The sequence below is a fragment of the Melanostigma gelatinosum genome, assembly GCF_949748355.1.
Source record: "Melanostigma gelatinosum genome assembly, chromosome: 8".
NCBI classification, from domain to species: domain Eukaryota; kingdom Metazoa; phylum Chordata; class Actinopteri; order Perciformes; family Zoarcidae; genus Melanostigma; species Melanostigma gelatinosum.
The window spans coordinates 1,759,505-1,787,302 of NC_136641.1; the positions used below are offsets into that span (position 1 = coordinate 1,759,505).

A 27,798-nucleotide genomic window follows, 5' to 3' on the forward strand; every position below is an offset into this window, starting at 1 on the left:
ATGTATCGCGATGACGTGGAAGTCTGATTCCCCCACTCTCATCGACAAATGGTCTGTGGAAATGAACAATTGTATTCCTCTTGAAAAAATTACATATAGTCTCAGAAAAAAATATTATTTATTTTTGAAAATCTGGCAGCCTTATTTGGAGTACATGGGTATAACACTAACAGCACCATAGGACTGTAATTATTTAGAGCTCCGATTTACAATATAGTCATTGCATTCGCCTTTGTGTTGTTACTTTATGCACCAACCTCTTTTATTTGTTTGGGTGGGGGGAATTATTTATTTAGTTACTTTATTTACTTAATTTTATTTCATTTATTTGTGTTTATTTTCTTTAATTATTTTTTTCATTTTTTCTTTATTTTTTTCTTTTTCTTTTTCTCTTAACTTGTTATGTAGTTGTTTGTAATGTTTAATGTTCTGTGTTCTATATGCTCTCTTGCATTGTTAAAATAAAATATTCAAAAAAAAAAAAAGATACGCTGGAGAACTTGGCAATAACACACAAGACAATCTGGCAGGGAACAAGTGCAAGTGAGGGGACCTACATAGTGAGGGCTAATGAGGGAATGGGCTGCAGGTGAGATGGGTGTGGAGGACCAGGTGAGGGGAATGAGAGGTGATCGGGTGTGAATGGTAGGATCTGAAATGACAGGAGAGTTAATTAAAGAGGCAGACAGGATGAAAACAACTAATATGAAAGGAAATTCGTGACAAGAACAAGTTATATGAAATTAATTAAAGAGGTGAAAAAATGGGGAAACAAAAATACTAATTTATAAGACCAGAGTTATTCATCTCATCTAAACTAGTTTTTTTAGTTCCTCCATCCAACAAAATGATAATCCAGCCGCACAAACAGTGTGTAAATGTAATCTGGGGAACAACCAGGGAAGTGACTAAAAGAGAAATTATGTATAAAAGTTAAGATTACGGTGTGTTAGGGGCTCTGGAGCTGGGTTTTAGATTATATATTGCCTTTGTTAAAATAATTTCTGCCGCCATCTCCAGAAACGCTCTCTGGGAAGGAGATTGCTCCATGTGGAGAAAGAGGAAGGGGAGACTTAGACAAGGTCCTGAATATAAGGTTCGGAGATAAGGTTAGTTGTTGAGATTTTATTACTCAACAACACCTACAGATAGACTGGAATGGTCTATTGAGTAAAAATTATTTTAAAAAGATCAGCAATTTCAAATTCATTAAATACAAAAATTGAATCGATATTGAAGGTGAGGAAGTAATACAAATGTTAAAAAACAAAAACCTCTCAGAGAGCATCAGAGATGTCCGATGGCTCATGTCTGTCAACTCGCCGTAAGAGCCACTGTTCATGGAGTTGTTATGTCACAACAAAGAAATGTCCCATGATTCATTGTAATGAGGATGAACAACAACATCTACTCATGGACTGTTACAGAGCTCAAGACGTCTGGTCCTTCAATGCCTCGGCCTAGTTTTCCATGTGAATTATAAATCTGTTATGTTTGCTCTGTTTGATGAGAAGATGCCTGTGAAACAACGAGAAATTTTCCAACTCATTGTCAGCATTATATGTTTTAAACTGTGGAAAACTAGATGTGTAATTGTAATAAGTCAGACTGTCATAGACAGCCACATGGTAATAAAACACAGTCACTGACCTCAGAAGGACAAATCTGGATAAAAACCAGACCCTCCCATGGCATTTAATAAACTTTTCATCCAGGCACACATCACTTTCTTGCATCTGTATCTGTTTTTGTGTATTATGTGTCTGTCTATTTATAAATTGGGTATGTATTTATAAAACTGTAAACCTGTTATAAATGAAATAAAGTTTTTTCCCAAAAAAAGAAAAGGAGGAATTTTGGCACAATAGATGGTGCATTTTGTGTCTCATTACTAAACTTGTGAGTGTTTATGAAAGTAAACAAAAGAAAGTAAAGTTGACCGTAATGAGGGGGGGGCACGAATCTGAACAGCAAACTATTCATCTTGGGAAGCACCCAACTGGCAGAAAGAGAAGTGATAAATATAAATAATAAATATATTCTAGAGCAGCGGTTCCCAAACTTTTTAGGCCGCGCACCCCCTTCTACATCCCGACCGGGTTCGCGCACCCCCCCCCCCCCCCCCCCCCGTTAATAAAAAAAAAAAAAAAAAAGAAGCAACAGAGCCTTTTAAGCCTTCATAGCGCATAAGAATCGGACCAATGAGAGAACAGTTTGCTCGCGCGTGGCGTTAGTTTACAATATTTAGTCCGCTGTTAAATGTTGCAGTGTGAACACAAACTGCAACATTGTATCATATTAATCCCTGAATCAGAACAAAGCAAATGAACTGAAGGTGTGAAAACGCCCTGAAACACTGCAACAAAGTTTCAATAACTTTCAGTGACACAAGGCGTCACTTTTAAAGAGCAATACGGATGCGAGCACACACGCACAGGCTCAGAGGCAGATTATCACATTTAATTTACAATTAATGAGCGACTAATGAAGCCAGGATGTCTTCGGACAAAGCATCGATGCGGCGCGACACAGTGTTGTTGGACATCGGGATCATGCACAACTTTTTTGCTTCTTTCTCCCCAATCATACATTCCACCATCTCTCTGGCAGCTGGCAAGCACACGTCTTCGGCGATTGTGTGCGGTAGCCCCTTTCTCGCTATTCTGTAACCAGATATGAAGCCCGTAGTGCGTCATGTATAGACCCAACACATGAATGAGACTCCAGTTGGTTTTGGCTGTTTTGTAACTCCTCCAATTTCGATATAAACAATGTAAGGGGCTTTTGACTTGCACTGGCATGCTTGGTGTTCAGGTGGCGACGTAAATAAGAGCTTCAGACTGTTAGCCAGAACCTCACTGCACACCACGCACTGTGGCTTTGGGGAATCTGCGTTGCCAATCCAAGTGAAGCCCAGACACACATACTTTTCATCATATTTCCTCTTGTTTTCCCAGTCTGATGCTCACTCTCGTTTCCTCTTTTTTCACCTTGACTCCGCGATGGGCCGATGTGCTCCCGATGTGTCTGTGCTATCCCTTCCTCCTTTCGGTCTCCTCCGTCTCATCTTCCTCTGACTCTGACTCGATTTCTTCTCCCGGTCTCTCCCCAACTGCACCTCTCCGTTCCCCTCGCCTCCGATTCCTCTCTCTCTCTCTGTCCCTCTCCTCTTTTACGACTGATAGCTTCAGATGTCCCGCCTGACAGTTTTTAAATTAAAATTACATTTTTTTTTTATATTTAATATTATTACACCATCAGACCGCCATTACACGTTTCCTCTCGCGCACCCCCTAGAGGCAGCTCGCGCACCCCCAGGGGTGCGCGCACCCCACTTTGGGAATCCCTGTTCTAGAGTATGGAGGCAAAGGAAAAGGAAAACAATGCCTGTTTGACTTCTTGAGAGTCACTGGTCTAGTAAAAAGGACCAAGACCGAAGATGGCACAGTAATGGACTGTTCCAGAAGGGGTCAGCAATGCTACATCGGCTTGAGGGATGCCGGCTCTCGTAAAACAGCAAAGAGGCGGTGCCAGATTGGGCTGTTTCCGGGCAACCGTTTACCTTGACGTCATTCTCATTAATTTGTGTATTTAGTTGTCTGACTGCACTCATTTTGGGTTGCATTTTGTTTTTGGTTAATTGATACAAATAGTTTTATGATGGGTTTGACAGTTTCACACAGAATTCTGGCAAGGTTATGATTTGTGCTGTTTTTTTATTGAATTGGGCGGATTTAAAATTGTGATTGGGGTGGAAACTGACAATCTGATCTGGCAACATTGGTGAGCAGTCTGCCTAGAGCGCAACATCTCAAGGAAACAAAACTTGCTGGTAATGTGCTGGAACGACGTGCAGGTTGGGAAACAACGAGTTTGGAATAGATTTACTGTGGTCTCCGTCGTCATTTGAGCTGTTAGAACACCGTCAGTGCTGCAGAACAGCTTGTTATCAAGCCTGCGCTTGCTAAAAACATTTAGCGACGCCCCCTTAACCTAGCATAGGTAGCAGACGCTAATAGCTTTACTGACATTCAGTCGCGCAGTAACGTTATCAGCTAGTTAGCTTTTAGATATTCAAAAAGCCGAGGGGCCAGGATGCAAGAGGATTATTTGTGAGGAACGACCCCATCCACGGTAAGTCACAACCCAAACAGCTGCCTGTCTGTTCTGCGTGTTTCTGAAGTAATGTCACACTAGCTAACGTTAGCTGCTATTCGAAATGGACTTCAGTGGCAGGCTAAGTTAGTTAGCTTGTAATTCAACAAGGACCCGTTCCTACTTCAATGCGTTGCAATGCCTGTCAGGGGCAGTGACGTTGCTACCTGATAACGTTAACACAAAACAAGGACTGGTGGTTATTTGACTGGTATATGATACGTTAGCTAACTACATTAGATATGGGACGTTAGATGACATGGACCTTAATAAAGGCTAGCTTGCTAACTTAATCGATTTCAGGTGAATGTGTCAGTCTCGCTGTTCCACTTGGGTTTGTGCTGGTGTTCCATTTAGTGCGTTCACGTTAGCCAGTTTTAAACGAGTGAAAGAAGACACTGCAGAGTTACCTTCACACTATGTGAAAGGTCACAGCTGAACAATGGCCTGCTCGGCCTCACCACACAGGTGGACTCACGCACACGTTCTAGAAGCGTTACAATTAGGGCTGCAACTAACGATTATTTTAATAATCGATTGATCGGGTGATTATTTTTTTCGATTAATCGGATAAAGAAAAAAAAAAAAAAAAAAAAAAAGCATTAATTTCCAACCCTTTATTCAAAAACAGAACTGATCTTCAGAAAGTGCACAAACTGGTTGCTCATTGAACATCCCTGAGCTGTTAAAGTAATAATCAAAAAAACAAATTGACTAACACAAACATACACGTGCACAAAAATATGTATATTTTTTTGTAAAGGGACCTGAGCTGTCAGAACAATAAATAATTTATAAAAAATAAAGAAAAATACAAATCAGAAAACTTAACAGGATTTATTTGAACGTCAGAACTTGTTCTCTACACCAGGGGTTCTTAACCTTTTTGACCTCGGGGCCCAACTTTTCAAGTACAAAGTGTCCCGGGGCCCACTCTGACTATATGCATCAAAAGTGTCAGTAAACCTGTAGATCATACAGAAACAGAGCAGTGGGCCTTTGGAGTCAGTAAAAATTTAAGATTTTTGTCCGCCTCAAATAAAAATCCGCATCAAATAAAAAAGTATCTTTCAGTATAAATAACTGCCTCTGGCTGTATCTGTACAGGTAAAGGACAGTATAGGGCTGTAACTACACTATCGGTGAACAACTGCCTCAAATTTGAAGGAGATTGGACAAAGTATGACCATTCTACAGAGTTTCTTCCATGAAGAGATCCAGGCGGAGCTCTAAAAGGACATTTGGAGACCCAAATAGACACATGGTAACCACATGATATTCTGACACACTAAAGGTGTTTCTCCCTTTATATTTTGATATTATATTATTTTCCTTTTATTTTAAGAGGGGTATGGCACCACTGTAGTCTTCATTTTTCTTTTTAAAAACGTATCCATAACTTTCACTACAGGCTAGCGGCTAGCTGAGTGTCTTCTTCTGCTTATTGCAGCTTGTTAAACAACTGACTGACGCATTACCGCCACCAGGTGGTGGGAAGCTGTATTGTAACTGAGCATCTCATGGATAACTAATATCTCTGGTGTCTTCAATTGATAACCTATGCTGTCCCGCGGCCCCCAGATGCAAAACTGAAAGTTTTTCGCGGCCCTGTAGGTGGCGCTCGCGGCCCTATCATGGGCCGCGGCCCTATCATGGGCCGCGGCCCTATGGTTAAGAATCACTGCTCTACACTACACTCTCAAACTGAATCATCACCGTGGTGCTCCCGTGCCATATCATGTCTCTTTTGCAAGATGAACACACTTTTTCAATTCATTAAGTGTGAAATGCTCCCACACCTTGGACGACTTAGGTCGTACTGATTTCTCTGCCTCGCCATGTTTCAGTACAACGTTACGGGTCGATGCTCTTTCCTCTGTTGTAAATTGTTTACTTTTATTGTGAAGAGCATGAAAACGGAAATGATTTTACTGTGAAGAGACAGGAAGTAGCATGATACGTGCTAATTCATGGCAACAATGATAATGATAAGTAAAAACCTAACGTATATTTCGGGTGCAAGAGGTCTGTTCACTGTAAGTTGTTAAACTGCAGTTTTCAGGAAGTAAAGTGTTCCGTTCAAAACCAGACGTGTCTTGGTCGTCATTAGAAGCTCCACTTCACAACAACCTGCGCTCTGCTCAGCTCTTTTTTCCTTTTTTTCTCAAACATCTCCGCGATTTATTGAGTGGCGTAATAATCGCGCGACACAACGAATCGATAATGAAATTTGATAATCGATAATGAAAACTATTTTAATCTATTTATTATCGATAAAATCGATTCGTTGTTGCAGCCCTAGTTACAATCACGTTCAGTCTAATGGAAGGGCTGTACAGGTAACGGGTAGTTAATGACGTTACTGCTTTAGATAAGATTCGTCTAGAAGGTTCTGTTTTTAGTGGTCATTTGTGAGGCCGCAGTTAGTGTTTGACTGCACTGTAAGTTATCCTGTTGTGTACATTCAGTAAGTCCAGTATGTGTCAATGCGTCATTACTACAGAATGAGCAGTTAATGCTGATTCCAGAGGAGGAAGCTAACTTAAACGGACATACAAAAAACATTTAATTTTTAAATTGTTACCCAAAATAATCTATTTAATTATAGAAGGTAAAGATGGCAGTATTTTACATTTTTTATTTAAACGTGAAGCTCCCCCGAAGAGACCCTGAATTTGCCCTTGGTATACATACAGAGAGAGAATGGGCCAGCATGAAGAAGACATTGAAACTGAAATTAACTTACTGGCTAAACCATTAAAATACAGATGAATTCCTCGGGTACACCCAGCCAGTGTTCTGAAAGGTGGAGACACTGGTTAGCCCAGGGGTCTCAAACTCATCTTCACTCCAGGCCACATCAGCATCATGGTTTCCCTCAATGGGCCGGTTGTAAATGTAAGACTGTGTAAATGTAACTACTCTTAACATATTGGTAAATAACTGTCTCTGCATTGATTATTGTTCATTCAAGTGTAAAAATATTGTACATGCAGTTATATAAATGTATTTAAGCACATTTCTGTTATAACTTAAATCCTTTTAAATTTTGGGTTAATAAACCCACATTCCTCTATCAAAGATCAAACTATTAAAGAAAATAGCAAAGATAAATATCAAACAAGTTATTACAATAACTTTGTTTAAAGCTTAAAATCCTTTAAAGGGTGTGTTTGCACAATCCCACGTGAAGTATTTCATGTGTTGTAAAGCCACGTTTAAAGTAGTCTTCAATGTACTAAATACATTTCATGTAGTGTACAGTAACCAGCCAAAGGGCTGCTTCTGTGACTGTTGTGTTGAAGTATCTCATTTAGACTTTCTATCATAATTTCGACTGTGGGAATTTTTTATTATCAAGTCTAACTTTTAAATATATAAATATATATATTTTTGCTGGCGGATTTGCGGGCCACATAAAATGATGTGGCGAGCTGGATTCGGCCTGCGGGCCTAGAGTTTGACACTCCTGGGTTAGCCCCAATGCTGATGTATAATGTTGTTGGGCTTCTTGAGATTGAGTGACCAGGACTTAAGAGCAATGGAAATGAAGGGACTGGGCTGTAGTTTGGACAACAGTCAGCAGTTGTCAGTCCAGTCTACAGTGAGTAGTTGAAGGTATTTAACATAGATGGCAGGGGCAACTGTGGCTAAGTGGAGAGCAGGGTCGTCCTGCTCGGTTCGATCCCTGTCTCTGCTAGTCGCATGTCGATGTGTCCTTGAGCACTTAACTCCAAAAAATTGCTCTCATAGCTGTGCCTACGGTGTATGAATGTGATAGAATCTGAATTGTAAAATATAAAGTGTCTGCTAAATGACTGTAATGTAATAGATATCACATTTGCCCTGCTGTCAATCTTTGTCTAATTGTCTTTCACTATAAGAGGATTTCAGATTTCAGTCACACTTGCCAGACATGCTTATAAGGGTGTTTTGATGTTTTATCCCCTGTCCAGTGCCATGTCTTTGGTTTTCCCACGAGCCAACACCAACGCAGTCCACGGCAAAAAGGATAAGAGACTGATGGCGGAAGTGAATGCATCGCCGCTCAAGCATTTTGTCACAGCAAAGAAGAAGATCAATGGGATCTTTGAACAGTTGGGGGCGTACATCAAGGAGAGTGCTTCCTTTCTAGATGGTACCCTCCTTACTGCATTTGATCTCTAACCCTTTTCACACATAACGCACTATTGCCATATGCATTATGATAATCTGAATACAATCTGACATGTTCGTCTCGTATCTGAATTAGCACCTGGGTAAAAGTCATCAATGATTTATTCATGGCCGTACGACCGAGGTTGGTGTAATTTCCTTTCAGTACAACATAGTGGGTTAGCTCAATACAGCAGTGTCGGTTACATCAAACACAGACGTCAACATCAAGACATTGAAAGAGCCAATGTTGAGGAGGTCTAACTTCTCACATCAAATCAGTCTAAAACAAATCTTTTTTTCTCTTTGCGGTACGACTGGAGCAAAAGACATAAAAAAAACCCTCGTACAACCAGTGATAATCAGACCAGCACACAGTGTCTGTACTTCTAATGTTCATGTATTTAAACTGTAGAATAGATGGATATAAATAATAGGTTTTTATTGACGTTACTAGCTCAGCCTTGCTCTGTCAAACACAGGAAGCAGAAGCGCAAAAGAGCTCTTCTGCTTCCTGTGCAGAAAGATTCTAGACAGTATCTCAGTAAGATGAAAATCTTGTTTTCACTCACCTTGTTGCAGTCATGTCGAACTTTACTCAGGGGTGTGTCATAACACCATGACATCACTGTTGCGGGTCTTGAAATACCATGTGCATATGCTCGGTAGTACATGTAAAATTATGCTTTAAAGATGAGAATCGAGCAATTGACACTTTTCACACACTCACGCCGCACATCAATTTCCTCAACAAGTTCATAACTGTGTAAATGGAGGACACTGACAGACAAGACAGCGCAACAGCAGCACCTTAAAACTATGCGGTCAAGCCAGCCGCCGCTTGAGTTTTGATGCGCGTCTCTTCTTGGAATAATTACAGCAATCATTTCTTACACGTATGTTCAATAGTTGTTGAATATGGGATGTTACTAAAGCAGTCTTAAAATGATTAAATCGGTTTTTTCCATAATAGGTTTATTGTTACCGTGAAACTCAATCGGTTTCTGCTCAAACTGTTCCAATGGCCATATACAATTTGACGTAGTTATACTTTACATTACTGTACAGGGAAATTTAGCTCAAGTTATTCTATGACACTTTGAAAATGTCCTAATTTGTAAACTCATAAATAAACTGGATAAATGTTTTCCTTTTAGATACTTACAAAAATGATGAGCTGGATCCAGTCACCACAGAGGAGCAGGTCCAGGAGGTCCGGGGTTACCTCGCCAAGGTGGCAGGGATTGGAGAAGTGCTGGTGCGCAGGCATATGAAGGTCGTCTTCTTTGGGAGGTTTGTAAATCTGCTTCTTGGCCTCTCTGTCACATTTTAGAACTTCCTTTATCTATATTGAATAAAAATGACTTGGTTTTATTGCAGCCACTTTTTGTTTTACAATTTTTAATTCAATAAAGGTCACATATTATGCAAAATGCACTTTTTATGGCTTTCAAATATAATTATGTGTGCCTGCGTTTTCTACAGACCCTCGGTGTCAAAAAAGACAGTCTTTCCACTTTTTCTCCTGCTACTTCCATCAGAAAACCTGTGTAAAAACAAGCAGATCAGGGTCCAGGTGGATCAGTAAAACCACCTCCAGCTAGGTGACCCTGCCTACAGACGGTAGAGAAGAACTAGAAAATGCATTTCCTGCTGAAAATGCGTTGGAATGCTGAAAGCTGAAATTAATCTCAAAAACATTGCTGAAAATAGATATCCAATTTAAAAAAAAAAAGAAAAAAAAAAAAAAAAAGCTGAATAATTCAAAAAGTTGAAAGATTACAAATATGAAGTTATATCACCCCTCTCCTGAAAGAGCTGAACATTTTGATATTCGAACGGTTTCTGTAGCTTAAAAGAATTCCAGCAGTAGTGATATTTGTTGTAGTAGTAGTAGTAGTAGTAGTAGTAGTAGTAGTAGTAGTAGAAGTATTATTCGCAGTATGAGTAGCATTTGAATAAGTACTAGTTGTAGCAGTAGTGATATTTGTAGTAGTAGTAGAAGTTGTCGTCGAAGTATTTGTAATTAGAAGTAGTAGTAGTATCAGCAGTCGTACTCATAGCTGTAGTAGTATTAGTACTGGTAGTAGCAGGAATAGCAGTATTAGCAGTTGTGGTATCAGTAATAATAGTAGTGGTAGTAATAGCAGTAGTGGTAGTAATAATATTTATGGTAGCAGTAATAGCAGTAGTAGTAATAGTAGCAAAAGTTGTAGTGGTAATACTAGAAATATTAGCAGTAGTAGTTACTAATCGCAGTATTAGTAAGAGCATTCATTATTTCAACAAAAAAGCCAAATTTTGAGCGAAACGTTTAAATACAGTTAATCCATGAGGCTTCTATTTTGAAAGGGTGGGACTGGGTGGGGGAGGGAGGGGGAGAGGAGACATAATCATCATGTTTGACACATAAACAGAAGTTATTAAATGACAGGCTTCATGAACAAGCAGTTCAGTTAGAATTCACTCTCTGGGGCTTTTATTTTGAAATGGGCTGTGGGGGAGAAGGGGTGATGAGACAGAATCATAATGTTAGATAAACACAAACCGGTTATTAAATGACAGGCTCATCACAAGCATTTCAGTTAGGATTCATTCTGTGGGGCTTTTATTTAAAAATGGCGTGTGTGTGGGAGGGGGGAAAGACCTCTGAAGTCCTGAATGACCGTAAGGCAAGGCAAGGCAATGCAAGTTTATTTGTATAGCACATTTCAACAACAAGGTAATTCAAAGTGCTTCACATAAAACCATTAAAAGCATCAAAACATAAGGCAAAAGAAAAGGAGATTTAAAAACAATTAAAGAAACAGTGTAAGAAATAAAATTCAGTCGTAAAAAGTAAAGGAGATTTAAAACATACATTGAAACAATAATTGATGTCTCCCTGAGACATTACGCTGCACGCAATCAACCATACACTGCCGCAATTCTGCAATTACTCGCACACAAACCACGTCTGGAAAAGATCTCTGCCGATCTGCGTTTTATAGTGTACGCCTTGCACGAACTCGGTCCCGGAGGAAATGGCGACATATTGTACACTTTCTAAATTTGAATCGATGTCTCCCTGAGACATTGCGCTGCACGCAATCAACCATACACTGCCGCAATTCTGCAATTACTCGCACACAAACCACGTCTGGAAAAGATCTCTGCCGATCTGCGTTTTATAGTGTACGCCTTGCACGAACTCGGTCCCGGAGGAAATGGCGATATATTGTGCAGTCCTTTTAAAACCATTAAAAGCATCAAAACATAAGGCAAAAGAAAAGGAGATTTAACAGCAATTAAGAACAGTGTAAGAAATAAAATGCAGTAGTAAAATGCAGAAATGCAGGAAATTGATTAATATATTAATTGAATGTGGTTCAATTAAAGGCAGCAGCAAACAGAAAAGTCTTCAATCTTGATTTAAATGAGCTGAGGGTCTCAGCAGACCTGCATCTTTCTGGGACTTTGTTCCAGATATGTGGAGCAGAAAAACTGAACGCTGCTTCTCCATGTTTAGTTCTGACTCTGGGAACAGATAGTAGACCGGTCCCAGACGGCCTGAGGGGTCGGGATGGTTCGTAAGGTAGCAGCAGATCAGAGATGTATTTTGGCCCTAAACCATTCAGTGCTTTGTAAACCAACAGTAGGATTTTAAAGTCAATTCTTTGTTGGACAGGAAGCCAGTGCAAAGACATCAGAACTGGGGTGATATGATCCACCCTCCTGGTCTTAGTGAGGACTCGAGCTGCAGCGTTCTGAATCAGCTGCAGCTTTCTGACGGACTTTTTACAGAGACCTGTAAACACACCATTACAGTAGTCCAGTCTGCTGAAGATAAATGCGTGGACAAGTTTTTCCAAATCCTGTTGAGACATAAGTCCTCTAATCCTTGATATATTCTTCAGGTGATAGTAGGCTGATTTTGTAATTGTCTTGATATGGCTGTTCAGGTTGAGGTCTGAATCCATAACTACACCTAGATTTCTGGCTTGGTTTGTGGGTTTTAACATCAGTGACTGAAGCTGAGCGGCGACCGTATGAGAGAGACAGAGAGAGGGAGAGGCGTGTGTCTGAGTCTGTGTTTATCAACATCACTAATTGGCTCAATCGCGAACACCTGTGTGCCTGAAGCCATTTCATGGAGATAAAACAGGGAAACACCTCTCAAACAAATCATCAAAACTCCCATAACCGTAGCTCCTATTGCTCCGATATTAATAATCGAGGGGAAGAATGAGTTGAAGAACAGATCCTGTAAAAATTGTGTCTGTAGTGTAAGAAATGTGGCTTAACTGGCGATCTAGAAATGGGGTACCGTGTTCTGTGGAAGATGTTTTTGAAGCAAAATTTAACATTGGTCTCTATGGAGCAGAAAGTTGGTTTTCCTCTCAATTAACGGCTTCTGTGTCAAATGTGGAAATCTGTGGGATTCTACAGTAATTTTTCTACGACAAGGACAATATTAGCTACTTCTACATCCAGAAATTATGCATGAAGAGTGAAGATTGTGGACACAGTGGCAAAACACAAATGTTTTTTTCACAAGAATCTCAAGCTGCTCTTCACTCTAGCGGTGACATCACGCACTCTAAGCTGCGCAATACACACCCATTATAAAGTCAGAAAAATCATAAAAGTTAAATTGCTGCAGTTCAAAAAGTTAAAATGATATCAAAAAGCTGAATCATGTTTGCAATAGTTAAGGGTTTTCTCAACATTTGAAAGTTGAAATGGTGTCTGTACCTGAAAGTATGAGGAAGTTGAAGGATTTGAAAGTTGAAGAAGTTTAAGAGGATTTGAAAATATTCTCCATAGAGATCCCATTCAAAAATAAAGTTGCTAAAAGCTTAATAATTCAAAAGGTTTAAAGGTTAGAAATAGAAACAGTCATAGCAGAGATGAGCTGAAGGAGCTGAACATTTTGATAGTTGAACGGTTTCTGTAGCTTAAAAAATGAAGAAGAAGCGTTGCGACGAAACGGGGGGGACGGAAGAAATAGTGGAACTAGAAAAAGCATTTCCTGCTGAAAATGCGTTGGACTGCTGAAAACTGAAATTAATCGCAAAAACATTGCTGAAAATAGATATCCAATTCAAAAACAAATTGCAAAAAACACTTAATTGTTGGAATGCTTAACAGCATTCCAACAATTAAGTGTTTTTTGAACATGACATTTACAGCATGTAAAGATGTTCTAGTAGAAACCACAAGTACATTTATGAACCTGAAAGTAAGCATACAATGTGACCTTTAAACTGATTTTTAATCCATTTCTGTGTAGCTGTAGAAATCCTCTAAATGTTAAATTAAAAAGCAACTTAAAGTAAAACTGTGGAAAGGGTGCAGGTATTGCTGACAGGTATGCTGTTTGTTCTGTAGGACCAGCAATGGGAAGAGCTCAGTGATCAATGCCATGCTGTGTGACAAGGTGCTGCCATCTGGAATAGGACACACTACCAACTGCTTCCTGAGGGTGGAGGGCACAGATGGCAATGAGGCCTTCCTCCTCACTGAAGGCTCTGAGGAGAGGAAGAGCATAAAGGTTAGCAGAGCTCACTGAGTGTTAGAAGTGTAACTGATCACTGATTGATCCGTGATTGGTTCAGATCACCTCTCGCCGTTCGGATCACCCCTCGGTGTTCGGACCACCCCTCGATGTTCGGATCACCCCTCGCGGTTCGGATCACCCCTCGATGTTCGGATCACCCCTCGCGGTTCGGATCACCCCTCGATGTTCGGATCACCCCTCGATGTTCGGATCACCCCTCGCGGTTCGGATCACCCTTCGCGGTTCGGCACATTTGTGAACACACTTTATTTTTATTTTTTTTCTGTTTAATCATCAGTGTGTAATAAAGAAAAATTATCCGATCCGTGACTCACAAACTGCGGTACGATCCGAACTGTGAGGTTTGTGATCCGTTGCACCCTGAGTATACAGGTCAAACTACCTCCAAACTCCAGTCTGCAGGAGTTCAAGGAAGGTCTTTGCTGTGTGCGGTAATCTGTTGATGTGTGTGTTTACAGACGGTGAATCAGCTGGCCCACGCTCTCCACCAGGATAAGGACCTGGACGCCGGCAGCTTGGTCTGTGTCATGTGGCCTAAAGCCAAGTGTGCTCTGCTCAGGGATGATCTGGTGTTGGTGGACAGGTCAGACACAAATTAACACTCTTTCATCAACAAATTCATTTTCATCACCTTTTTGTAACAAACTTTTTTGTGGAAAAAGTTCCAAAATGTTGAATGTAAAACAAATGACTCTTCAATCAAGTGGTTAACTTGATAGTATTAATATTACAGGTGTACTGTATGTCACATTACATGACAGGAATTGATTGCATTAAAGTTGTTCTTCGAGCACTTCAAGGTCAAGTCTTAAGAAATACTATGCTGTGATACATTAGCATCCTTAGCATGCAGATCGGCAGTGCAGCACAGACCTGTTCTAGAAAGGTCACAGCATTTTCTACCAAGGCTAAGATGGGATAAGCTGTATGTAGGGCTAGCAATTAAAAAAAATACAAACCTGCTCGTAAAAGGAGAATATTTCATTTCACTTTTCGCTTGCTTAAAAGCTGCCATGCTCATCCGCGATGTCTACTTTGTGGTTTCCCCTCCAGCCCAGGTATCGATGTTACCACAGAACTGGACAGCTGGATCGACAAGTTCTGCCTGGATGCTGATGTATTTGTTCTGGTGGCAAACTCTGAGTCCACACTGATGCAGACGGTGAGACATGGCACCTCTTTAGTTTGAGACATCAGCTTCAGAACTGAGTGAACTGTATGATGGAATAATCTGACGGACTGCGGTAGTTTATGTCAATGTCATGCTAATGTTTTACATGTATGATGGATTTTTAAACTGTTGTAAATGATGTCTTCCTACAGGAGAAGTCCTTCTTTCACAAGGTCAATGAGCGACTCTCCAGTCCCAACATTTTCATCCTTAACAACCGCTGGGACGCCTCAGCCTCAGAGCCTGAATACATGGAGGAGGTCAGTCAGCTGGCAGAACGTCTACAACTGGAAACACACATGGAAATTTCAAACATATTTAACATTTTGTATGGTGTATGCATGAACCACTGGTGTATGGCTGTTGTGCCACCATACACCAGTGGTTCATAGGTGAACTTACAGTCTGTAGGTCAATTTAACATGGGCAGTGAACAGAAGCTTCTGAGCCCAACCACTTAGGCTGTTCAGAGTAGCGTGGCGCCGGGCCCGGTGTTTGTCTCGCTGTGTCATTTCAAAGGGATTCAATAAGCAGGCAAACGTTTCAGTGCAGAACCGATCTGGTCGTCCTTTATAGAGACCACAGATCGAGCTATTTACTACGAATGTTGGCAGATAATGATCGGTGACAATAAACCTTAGCAAAGCAAACAAAAATAAAAAAGGAAAGACAATTGCGAAACAAATCATTGAAATTCTATCACCTCTAAATGGATAGTGTTTGAAATGCAGTGCCAAAGCTCACTGTGTCAATGGAGCGGCTGACTGAAGAGAAAGTGCCTTTTGCATTTCATGTCATTTTGTGTTTTTTCCTAAAAAATTAACCAGTTAGTGACCGGTTGATGGGTGTCGACTAGCGAAAGCAAAATTAACTGAAACGGACACCCATAATTCATAAGTCTCCTGGCAACTGGAGCTGCCTTCTCGCACATGTGAGTAGTTCGTTGTAGAATGTTTAGTTTGTCTTTACAATATTCAAAGTGTTATTATAGCAGCAAACAACTATTTGCTACCTATGGCTCTACTGGTTGCACTGCCACCAACTTCCTCAATTGGTCGCACCAGCAAATGATTTTGTTGCACCCTTTATTTGTACAGCGTGGTATTAATCAGTACAATTTTGAAACTACTTTCCACTCTTATTACATTTCAGATGGAAGTATTGTACTCTTTAGTTTAATAGTGTGTGTATATGGTATTGTTGCACAGTAAATTAAACTACCCAACAGTATACAAATTAATAAAATTAGCTCGATTGCAGCCAGCTACAACATTAAAATGCATCTTACATGTTAGTGCATCTACATTAAATGGTACTGTACTTGTATGTTTTTTTTCTAGTCTTCCGACCACTCAGAGTTCTTTAACACTACATCATTGAGCCATTCATACACTGATGACAGGGACGAGCATGCAAGGTGCCACCTGCCCATCAGAACTATGTAACATTCATACACCGCTGGCAACCGCTGATCCTCTGATTGAAGGGTGACCCTGCTCTACCATTGGGTCACGTGACCCCTGTTGGAATTTGTTTGTGGTTCATTCACAGGTTCTTGAATGACTAGGCTGAAAGCTACACAAAGACTAAAACGGTTTACTCCCAGATTGTATTAACTTTTGCTACAGACAGATGTAGGCCAGCAGCTTGGTGGCTCAGTGTCTATTGTTTCTTTACAATATGGTTCAACAAAGTGTTTTGTTGTCGTGTCAGGTCCGCAGGCAGCATATGGACCGCTGCACCAATTTCCTGGTGGACGAGCTGGGTGTGGTAGACCGAGCCCAGGCCAGTGACCGCATCTTCTTCGTCTCTGCCAAGGAAGTACTTCAGGCTCGTGTACAGAAGGCTCAAGGGATGCCTGAAGCAGGTGGGAATGCTAGTCAGTGTGGATTCTGATGGCGTTTATGCAGTCATGAAAAACCTTGAATTTAAAATCATGAACGGTTTTGCGAAACGTCATGGAAAACAGTTTCATCGATATTTTAATGTGGTTCATTGAAGTTCAGCTTTAAACGTAAATCTTGTATTAACAATATAATGCTAGAGTAGACAAAACATCACCCAGGTCATTGATGGTCACTGGTGTACTCTGGCACAGTGACGTTGTCTGTCTGGAGTGACATACACATGGATTATACATACCATAGCTTTAAAAGAACACACTAAATGTGGACTGTGGAAAAATATTCCCCAGTTTTCTACAGTATTACTTATTGGTCTGTTTCAGGTGGAGCTCTTGCTGAGGGATTTCAAGCCAGAATGTTTGAGTTCCAGAACTTTGAGAGGCGATTCGAGGTAAGACCTTCATGCCTGTACCAACTCCGAATGCGATTATAATAGGTCACAGATTTTAATACTAAGTTACATTTAACAGAAAGTCATCCCCCAGTTATGCTTACTTCCATGGTCTTCCATTTCATTTATCACTGACATCCATGACACTCCAGCATTGATGGCTGGGGGCGAGCAGTTTCCCCATGCATCCATTATTGTTGGAATGCTGTTAAGCATTCCAACAATCTTTCTTCAATTTCTATTTCTTCCGTACGTTTTTTGAAACTCTTCTTCTTCTTCTTCATTTCTTAAGCAACAGAAACCGTTCAACTATCAAAATGTTCAGCTCTTTAAGGACACCCCTGCTATGTATTTTCGTATTTCTAATCTTTAAACCTTTTGAATTAAGCTTTTTGCACATTTCTTTTTGAATGGGTTTCTATGGAGAAAATGTTCAAATCCTCTTAAACTTTCAAATGTTGAGAAACCCCTGAGCTATTCCACATGATTCAGCTTTCTGATATCTTTTAAACCTTCTAAACTGTCCCATTTTAACTTTTATGATTTTTTTTCAGTCTTTTTCTGACTTTATAATGGGTGTGTATTGCACAGTTTAGAGTGCGTGATGTCACCGCTAGAGTGAAGAGCAGCTTGAGATTCTTGTGAAAAAAAGATTTGTGTTTTGCCACTGTGTCCACAATCTTCACTCTTCATGCATAATTTCTGGATTTAAAAGTAGCTGTTCTTGTCGTAGACAAATGACTGTGGAATCCCACAGATTTACACAGATTTACAGAGCAATTATGTTATTCCTTGTGTAAAATTCCAAAATAATCCAGATATCAAAAGCTACTGGTACTTTTAGTTTGACTTTGAGTTGTGACTGCAGTGAATCAGGCAGCCCATCCATTGAGTTGATGTGTGGATTGTTGGCCTGTCTGCTGCTCTGTGTAGGAGTGCATCTCTCAGTCAGCGGTGAAGACCAAGTTTGAGCAGCACACAGTGAGGGCCAAACAGATCTCTGAAGCCCTGCGCCGCATTATGGATTCTGTACACATTGCTGCGCAAGAGCAGAGGTGAGTCTGGTATTAAAAGGAGATTGTACAAGTGCATGGATTTAGACAGTATGTGAAACAAATGTGATCATCTGCCCTCCGATGCCTTTACACTGTTAAATAACATCTGGATTGCAGGATTGACAGTTAGTTTGGACCTTAAACACTTCATCCAGAGATGGGATGTTTGGAGAAATAATTCAAATAAATAGTGTAATTGTAACAAAGACACCATCTTCAATGTACAGCGTTATCAAATAGCATTCGGCTGTGTGTGTTGGTAGAATCTACTGCTTTGAGACCAAAGAGGATCGTCATGACCGATTGGAGTTTATAGACAAGCAGCTAGACTTGTTGACCATGGACTGTAAAGCCAAGATCAAGAAGATTACTGAGGAGGTGGAGAGACAGGTGAACCCCAACATGACATAACATACCTGCCTTTAGCAGCTGCATTGAAACAGCTGCATTTTGTTTCTGAATCTCAATGGTGATTTGTGAAATGATGGACTTATGGAATCTAATTATTTCCTCACTTATCAAATAAAAGTCAAAACTTTTTTAGTCACAACAACTTCAATATCAAGTTAATTTTCAAGTTGTGTTTCACTTGGTTCAACAGAGGGAAAGTTTTCATTCCTGCTGTCTGCTCATGTTCAGGTGTCCAATGCCATGTCAGAGGAGATCAGGAAGCTTCATGTGCTGGTGGATGACTACCACATGGACTTCCACCCATCACCAGTGGTGCTCAAGGTCTACAAGAATGTGAGTTTGAAAAAGATACTCAACAGAAATCTTTGACCTGAATGTGAGCTTCACAGGGCTGGCTGAAACTGAGACCCCGCCTTCTGTCTGTCTATACCCAATCCTTTCCTTCCTCCACATTCAGATTCAGATGCGTTATGTTGTCATGAGTGTGTGTACATAGCCATACTGTACACTGTCCATACTGTACTTTTTGGCAGGTTGCCAGTAGTGTTGTACAGTATAGCAATACTAGAAATCATTATACCCAGCTGGTGAAACCGGTGAAACATTCTATATTATTCGTACTTATACTTTAAGAATGATTGTGTTTTAAAAGGAGCAATAGGCTGTGGTCTTCAAGGTGTGTGTGTATGTGTGCCACATTCTAATCAGAAGGACGGAGTCAACAAAGAAGTCGAAAAGAAGATTCAAGCAGATCATGAACCGCTCGCCGGTAGTCAACAACTGTCAAATCAAATAAAGAAAGTACACGTCAATTATATTTTAACAATTATTATTCTCAGTTTTCAAATTCAACTGGATGGATTATAAATAATACATAGAAATACATAAATACATGTTCTTCTCATTTCAAGTCAAATAAGGGCTGGATTAAAGAATAACTGACAAAACGGAAAGCTTTTGAAGAATGCATCTTAAAATTCTTCGAACTAAAATCTTCTAACAAGAGAACTTTGTGTGCATGAATTCATGCGTTAAGATTCTGATCATATTGTTTATTTTCTAAATAAATTTGCTAAACAGACTTGTGCTTTGTCTCGTAGTGTAGCTTTATATCACCACTTTTAATAATCGTCATGGTCTCTGAACATGTGAGACCTACTGGTTTTAAACTGCCCGTTGGAAGAATGAACATATAAGAGTCTGTCCATTCTTGGTTAAAGACTCTGATCTCTCACTTTTTTTCTTTTTCGAAAACGTCATGTAGAATAACTTCTCTGAATCACATAATTTCCCTGCTCTTCCTTCTGTTTCCTCATCTCTCCCCCGTGTGTCACGGTGTGTGTGAACATCACACTCGAGTCAGGAAACTTGTCAGAATGGCCATATTTGATTGGCTGAGCTGCATCACGTGATGTGATTTACACCGCATTGGTCGGAGTGTTTCCTGCATCGCTGAACGAGTGCCGTAAAGGCTGAAAAAGCTGCGCCGGTTAAAATAGAAGCGCTCCGTCAAAGTAAAATCGGTTTTAGGTCCTGGGTCCGGATCCGGACCGCGGTGCGCCTATTAGTGACCCCAAAGAATAACTTTATGATGTTAGTTTTAATGAATAAATATATTTTAAAATAAAGTACATTTCTCTGGCATTTATAGTTTTCTACTGTACCGAACCGTGGCTCCACTGTATCGTACCGAACCGTGAATTTTGTGAACCGTTACACCCCTAATGTTTATGCATGACAGTGGCACTAATAGGCCATCACTCATTCTCGTTTCCACATTTATGTTTAAAATGAAAAAGTTTTGGCTAACTCTGGTGCATTTACAGAAATGTTTTTATTAATGTTCCCTGTCCCTTATCACATAAACCAATGAATAAAAAAACAATAGCTTGTCTGCATGATTATCATGCAATTGACAGACAATGTTGATATTGGCATTGGTATCAGCTGACAAGGTATGTTTGAGAAACGTTGAAGACCCCTGCCCTAGGTGTTCCGAGCTGACCTAGAGTGCCACCATGGAGGGAAAGCGCCCAGCGCCACACATCGAGAGGCCATCCCTGACCCACTGAATGGGGCCAAAGCACACTACTTTTATGGAAAGAAGTGCGCTAATTTATGACGCAGGCAAAACAAGAGCGTCATTGAAAAAATGGAATGTGGCACAATAATCATTTTATGTCAAATATCTTGTTTTCATAATCTTTGAAAGCCAAAATCTTAATTGAAATTTGATAAACTGCACAGCCCGATCTCCCGCTCAACATGCCGCTCTGTGATTTAGAGCGCCCTGTAAGGCTTGAGTCAGGTTCACCAATTTCTCATCAGATTTACATCGGTAATCTAAATTTTTCAGATATTAGTTCACCTTTGACTCACACAATACAGGTTGGTATTGGCAGCCATCATTTCTACAAACTGTGATGGACATCCTATGTCAGTATGAGGTGGTCTGGCACTTCTGCCACAGCAGTAGTGTGGATGTACATGTAAGGAAAGGAAACCAAACTGCAGCAGTTGATATTTCACTTGTTTGTTTTGTTCTAGGAGCTCCATCGGCACATAGAGGAGGGTCTGGGCAAGAACGTGTCGGAGAGATGCTCCACCTCCATCACCAGTGCCCTGCAGGCCACACAGACTGACATGATCGGTAGGACTTCTCATGTTTACACCTGAGACAGCTGTCCACAAACATCCCCCTGTCTACACTGCACATGTATGAGCATAATGCATGTAACATTGTTTACTATGACTAGTATCCTCAAGTGGAAACATGTATGTAGCCACACACTATGTGTCACTGACATCTGTGCTAAGTTATAACTGAAAATATTCTCTTGATTCTTTGTTGTGTGTGTGTGTGCAGAGGGTCTGAAGCCTCTGCTGCCCAACCCGGTTAGAGAGCAGGTGGACAAGCTGGTTCCTCATCAGTGCTTCAGCCTCAGTTATGACCTCGCCTGTGACAAGCTTTGCAGTGACTTTCAGGAGGACATCAGCTTCCACTTCTCTCTGGGCTGGACCATGCTGGTAAACCGCTTCCTTGGGCCCAAGAACACCAGGCGGGCCCTAATGGGCTACAGCGACCAGGTAACGCATTCAGGGACTAGATCAGTTAGACAGCACCTGGATGTTCTTGTTGAACTGAGTCAGTGGAGCTTCTAGAGAGCAGATTTACAGTATTCTTACAGGTTATTTGGCAGATGGCCTTCATAATGGGTTCTAAATCACCTTGTGCAAGAGCATTTTTGTATTCCTCTCCTAAACCTCTGACTATTTCCTATGAGGTTTGCTTGTTCGGTTGGTTGAATACCACTTGTTCATTAGTATTAACTCATTTTGCCTGATTGCTCATACGATATACACACATATTTACCCACTTAATTGCAGAAAATCTCTCTTCAGGTGGAATTAAATGATTTGTATGCCTTCTGTTGTCATGATAGCCCACTGGCAGATGCAGACAAAAAATACAATTACTTTCAAAAGTGTACACATTCACTGGGAAACTTAGGTGACATGTTGGGATTAACTGATTTTGCCATACAACAGTTCTGCAACATCTCAGTTTCATAACCGTAAGAACTACAGAAGTTACGATATCTATGGGGTCCTGCATTGTTGCTCTGTTAATAGAAATCTCAGGAGGCGCGTTGTTTGTGTGAGCAGTGAAATGTCCTCTTGAGCCGCTCGAATCGTGCCATTCACCCGACTCTTTCAGAAGAAGAGCTGGAAAAATGTCTGAGGGAACAGACATTCCAGCCTTTTACTAACCAAAACAAGAGGCCTACGTCGGCAGTGCGACAGCATGTTGGTTTTCTTGACGATGGATATCCAATTTGCAAAGTGTGCCGTAGTACACCCGTAGTGTCCAACACTTCAAACATCTTCAAGATAATCATCCACCCCTTTATGCCCAAGCCCAGGTCAAAATAACGTAACTAGCTAATATACTAAGCTGAAGTGAAAGGCTTTGAACTGGGCTGTGACTCGTTCACAATGTGTTAGTGTTTACTTTGGGGATCTTACAGAGATATCATATCACTGTCCTCTCTCTCTCTCTGTAGCCATTGTGTTTGAAGTAGCCAAACGTTCCACTATAAGAACTAACTGGATATAGTTGATGATGATAATAAATAGGCTACTTTAGTTCATTAGCTGTATTAGAAATATTCAGATTCATATTTCATAATTGTGATATGATTATTTCATATTGTGACATCCCATGTAAACATGCAATATTTATTCATATGCAACATGTTGAGACAGGACTGAGCAATCCATGCTCCTCTGCCAGGCTCTGTTGGCTGCTGCTGTAATAGGCATGTGGTCATGTTCACTAACCTGTAACATGGCTACTCTGGATTTCACCTCATATCGTCACTTTTCATAGAAACATTGTAGCATTGTGCTGGATCAGGACTGTCTGTGCTCAGCTCTGTTCTCGCTGCAGGTCCCTCGACCAATGGCCCTGACTCCAGTCAGCACCAGCATGCCTCCATTCCCACAGAGCTCAGTCACCCAGGAGGAGCTGATGGTCTCCATGGTGACTGGTCTCGCCTCCCTTACCTCCCGTACTTCCATGGGTGTCCTTGTGGTTGGTGGCGTGGTAAGGGCGCACGCACGCACGCGAACACGAACAATAAAGGCCTGTGTAAAAGAGGACAAAGTGAGATGTGGTTGAAAGCTCTGGTAAAGACGAGAAAGTGGATCTTGAGTTAAGGGTGTTTTGGGTTTTTTTTAGGTTCTTTTTTATGATGCATGTTTTCACATTCAGTTCACCATATACATTTTAATTCCATAATGCACATCTTATGACATTTATTATGAAGACTCAAGATATTGACTTATTTCTCCATGCTTGGTTGTCCTTGCCCTCTAGCTTTTGTACACCAGGACAGCAGTAGTCTTGACAGAGCTGGATCAGCTTCAGTGTGTGTTTAGATACGAGAGGTAAGAGGGTACCTAAAGCCAGACCTAAAGCTCTGTTAGTGTGTGCAGGTCTGGAAGGCAGTGGGCTGGCGTCTGATCGCCTTGTCAGTGGGTCTGTACGGACTCCTCTACATCTACGAGCGGCTCACCTGGACCACCAGGGCCAAGGAGAGAGCCTTCAAGAGACAGTTTGTGGACTACGCTAGCGAGAAGCTTCAGCTCATCGTCAGCTACACCGGATCCAACTGCAGCCACCAAGTCCAGCAGTGAGCAATAATAATGCATCCGATTTATGTAACGCTTTTCAAATCCATTCAACATGAACTCTTAAATACAGACAGAAAAAAATCAAATGGTGTCGACTAGGAAATAAAACCGTGGGGGGTGTTGTGAAGACAGTGAAGAATCTCTTTCTTATTATAATGCTGTCCTGTCTTGGTTGTGTCCCCTCTGTCTCTGGTTAAAGGGAGTTGGCAGGTGTGTTTGCTCAGCTCTGCCAGCAGGTCGACGTCACCCGTCAGAACCTGGAGGATGAGATTACTGACATGAACAGCAAGATCGAGCTGCTGGACAGCCTACAGAGCAAGGCTAAGCTGCTGCGGTAAGAAGCTCACCACACGCAACATTTACATACAGACAGACTGGTGGTGGGGCTAACCACCAAGGAATACTACACCACAAAATGTGTTGCATTGAATACTTGAAGAAAACTGTCTTACCTTGACATCTTGCATGCCTCAAAAGACTGACAAAAGTCTTGATGAATAGAAGTAAATGGGGGGCCACATTCAACAACAGCAAAACTATATGTTCTCAAAACTGTTCTCAGCTGGAGGCCCAGTGGAGTATGAGCTGAAGGAGTTACTGGGGAACCTGCATGATTTCATCTGCTTTAACTTTCAATATGTTTGAGCACCAAGCATCGTTAATGGAAACATCGAGTCCACCTCTTCGTCCCACAGGAGTGCTGCGCTCCGTCCTGTCATTTGCCCGTCAAGTGCTGCTTGATCCGGGATGCCCAGATAGAGCCAGGTCTCTGTGAAGATGTGGGCTTAATAGTCACCCACTTCCTGTCGCTGGGTTCGCCTAGTCTTATTTCATCTTTTTTTTTTCTGCGACTGAACATCAGACAGCCAGCAGCATGCTGGGTAGTGGAGTAGCCTCAGGTCCTAGCTGGATTAGCTTAGCTTCCATCACGACTCTCCTGCCTCTCCCTGAAGAAGTCCGGTGGAGTTTGGTCTGACTCAATGGTCATATTCTGTCATATGCCGTATGTACTTCAGTATTAAACACGAGACAACGTTGAATTAAGACAAATGTGATGAACTTCATGATGGCACATGTACATGTTGCCATAGCATGATAAGAATAACTTTATAGAAATGGTCTGATGGTCTCGTTGATGTCCATACTACTTACTTTATGAGCAGCGTGGACATTGTATACCACACGTAGAGGCTCTTGGTGTTATCCAAAGGTTTGTACTGTCAGCATATTGTATATTGGTGATAACAGACCTCAATCTGTGCCAGACTGTATGACTTCAGTATTTGGGGCATGTGAGATGGTGGGATAAATGCCTGCTATAGGTAGTCGGTCAAATATGCAAGAAGAGACTTGCAGAAGTTCGATGCATGTATGAAGCTACTGTTCCTCTCCGTTCTGGACCTCTATCCACACTAAGCCTAAACAACTCCCAAAGATAGAAAAAAACGTACATTTGTAAAAACGGTTGCCAGACTGCATGGATCTGAAGATGCTGGCCTCATATTTCACTGTGGACTAGGAACACAGAAGTTCTGAAAGAAAACAGTTGGGTCCTCTTAGTCTCTCTGGGATCAATTGTCTAGATTAGTACAGACAATTACACAGCACAGTTGTTTTCATTAACTATTTCTAGCCCTTTCAGACATGCACCTTATTTCATAAATATCGATATTAATGTGTGTGCTTTGTTGTGTTAGGAACAAGGCGGGCTGGCTGGACAGCGAGCTCAACATGTTCACCCAGCAGTACCTCCACCACAGCAAGTAACACAGAGCATCCACCTGAGGGACACCTGGCACACACAGTGTTGTGTACGGAAGAGGAGAAATAGATCTGATAGGAGTGGTTGTGATATAGATACATGGACTCAGGGTGAGAGTCCTGTAGTCTGCTGGTGACTTGTCACACAAAAAGAGACTTAAAAAAGTTCATTAGCTGTCGAGCCACAACATGATTTAAAAGGATTTAACCACGGACTCAGAACTCAACCTCCCCTTAGTGTATTTCCTGATGCTCATTTTTCATGTTCAGTTGTGGTGATATGCAAAAGAGCATGAACCTGAAGTCACCAGATGGCTGATCTGACCCCAGAGCAGTAGTACAGTCTCAGCTGTCCTTGCATCTTTATTGTCACTGTTGCATGACCAGCTTCTGTCAGAACTCCCACACTGTCCTGTACATTTGACTCCAGTGAACTCAGCCATATTAACTTGTGTCGATTTGATTTTGTATATACATTGTGAACACTGGGCAAGTGCCATGCTGAAGTAAAAGGTAGTCCACATGAGGGAATGATGTTATGATAGCAGGATAATGAATCTTCATTTATTCCTCCAGTTGCAGTGTATTTTGAAAATGGAGCAGTCAGAAATGATCTTGGTGGAGTTGGAAGTTGTCACTGGGAAAGAAAACTACTTTTCACTCTTGAAGCTTAGGTCTATGAGCACTGAGAGGAGCACCTGGAACTGATCCAGATAGCATCTCAACCAGATATTCAGTTCAACAACAAAGGAGTGAATTCTGGACTCCTGAATATTAACGTAAGGGGTAAAGAGCATAAACAGTGGAACTCTGGCACAGAAGAATGAGATGCTTCTAACTTCACCTCTCCTATAAATGAGTTAGCATAGCTACAGAAGACAAGGAACTGACTTCAACAGCAGAAATGAGACTTCTTCCTGGATTGGCGTTTTGTAATAGAACTCATAGCATCCCCAAATCTCTAGAGCCTATGAGCTGTATCAGCATATTCCATCCAAGTAACACAGTACAGTAGTGCCAAAGCTATGTCAGGTTATTTTGCCACTGTCTCCATAAGAGTCAAATGTCCCAGAAAGCACTAGTTTGTTTTCACTGTAAAATGTCCCACTTAGCAGAAATACAGGTCAGGATTCTTCAAAGACCAAGTTGAAGGGATTCTCATCAGAAATGTGTTCATGTAGAACAATGTGCAAAATGTTGTACATTTTCAACACATCGGTGTGGAGGTCGGAGGGCATTTGGTATGTCGGGTATGCTGGGACAAAATGAGGGTGTGCAAATAAATTTTCAGATTCAATTCCTGACTTCTCTCACTAAAAAGATCATCTCAGGCCTCAAAACGTCTTTCATGCGGCCCTAATTGTCTCCCATGCATATCCCATACACCCTCTTTCCTAATCCCTTCCTCAGCGTCCTGTGTGTCATCACTACTCAGACCTTTTCTTTGTGTGTAGGAATGTTTTTGTCTTTCACTGAATGCAGATGTGGGCCAGGCACAGCTGTCTGTCATACTGTATCATGTATGATTTCACTTCAAAAGGAAGAGAAAGGAATCTGAACTACATGTGATGCCGTATGTCCACCAACAGTCCCCTTTTAGAAATGAAATTGTACCCTTGGTTTGTAAAATGTGTATATATTGTAATTTAATAATTTGCCTTTCAATAGGAAAGTGCTGAAGAAGACAAAACCAGTGGGTGTGCCTGAATTTGTCCAGTGTGTAAATGATATCCATACACTGTGTCTTGCCAAGTGATCAGACGGCTGCCGTACAACACTTCTTTTAGAGTGAAGATATGCACTTTACCAATTTGCTGCTTTTTGAATTTATTTTCCTTCAATTGTTTTTACCCAAAATCGACTTTACTCTCTAGGAAGGTGACGGTACCTGCATGCAGTAGCTATTGTAGTTTGTTGTCAAGTCAATATGTTCAAACATAGGTGTGTATGTAAAAAATAAAGATGACTTCATGCAAGAGAGCTGCCTATTGAATGTTTATGAAATGGTTTCAAACATTCGAATGAGCTGTGATGTCGGA

At 41.0% G+C, this 27,798-nt stretch overlaps 1 protein-coding gene across 1 annotated transcript; it reads left to right on the forward strand.

Annotated features, from left to right (window-relative positions):
* Positions 1-3,765: 3,765 nt before the first annotated feature.
* On the forward strand, positions 3,766-27,739 carry mfn2 (mitofusin 2). Its single transcript, XM_079274094.1, has 18 exons — positions 3,766-4,134; positions 8,112-8,293; positions 9,468-9,603; positions 13,681-13,843; positions 14,329-14,453; positions 14,924-15,032; positions 15,194-15,301; positions 16,755-16,908; positions 17,269-17,336; positions 18,270-18,391; positions 18,655-18,781; positions 19,031-19,135; positions 21,350-21,452; positions 21,669-21,889; positions 23,253-23,408; positions 23,801-23,997; positions 24,198-24,332; positions 25,696-27,739. The coding sequence occupies exons 2-18, from the start codon at positions 8,116-8,118 to the stop codon at positions 25,763-25,765; spliced, it is 2,277 nt and encodes a 758-aa protein (XP_079130220.1). The 5' UTR covers positions 3,766-4,134; positions 8,112-8,115; the 3' UTR covers positions 25,766-27,739.
* Positions 27,740-27,798: the final 59 nt, after the last annotated feature.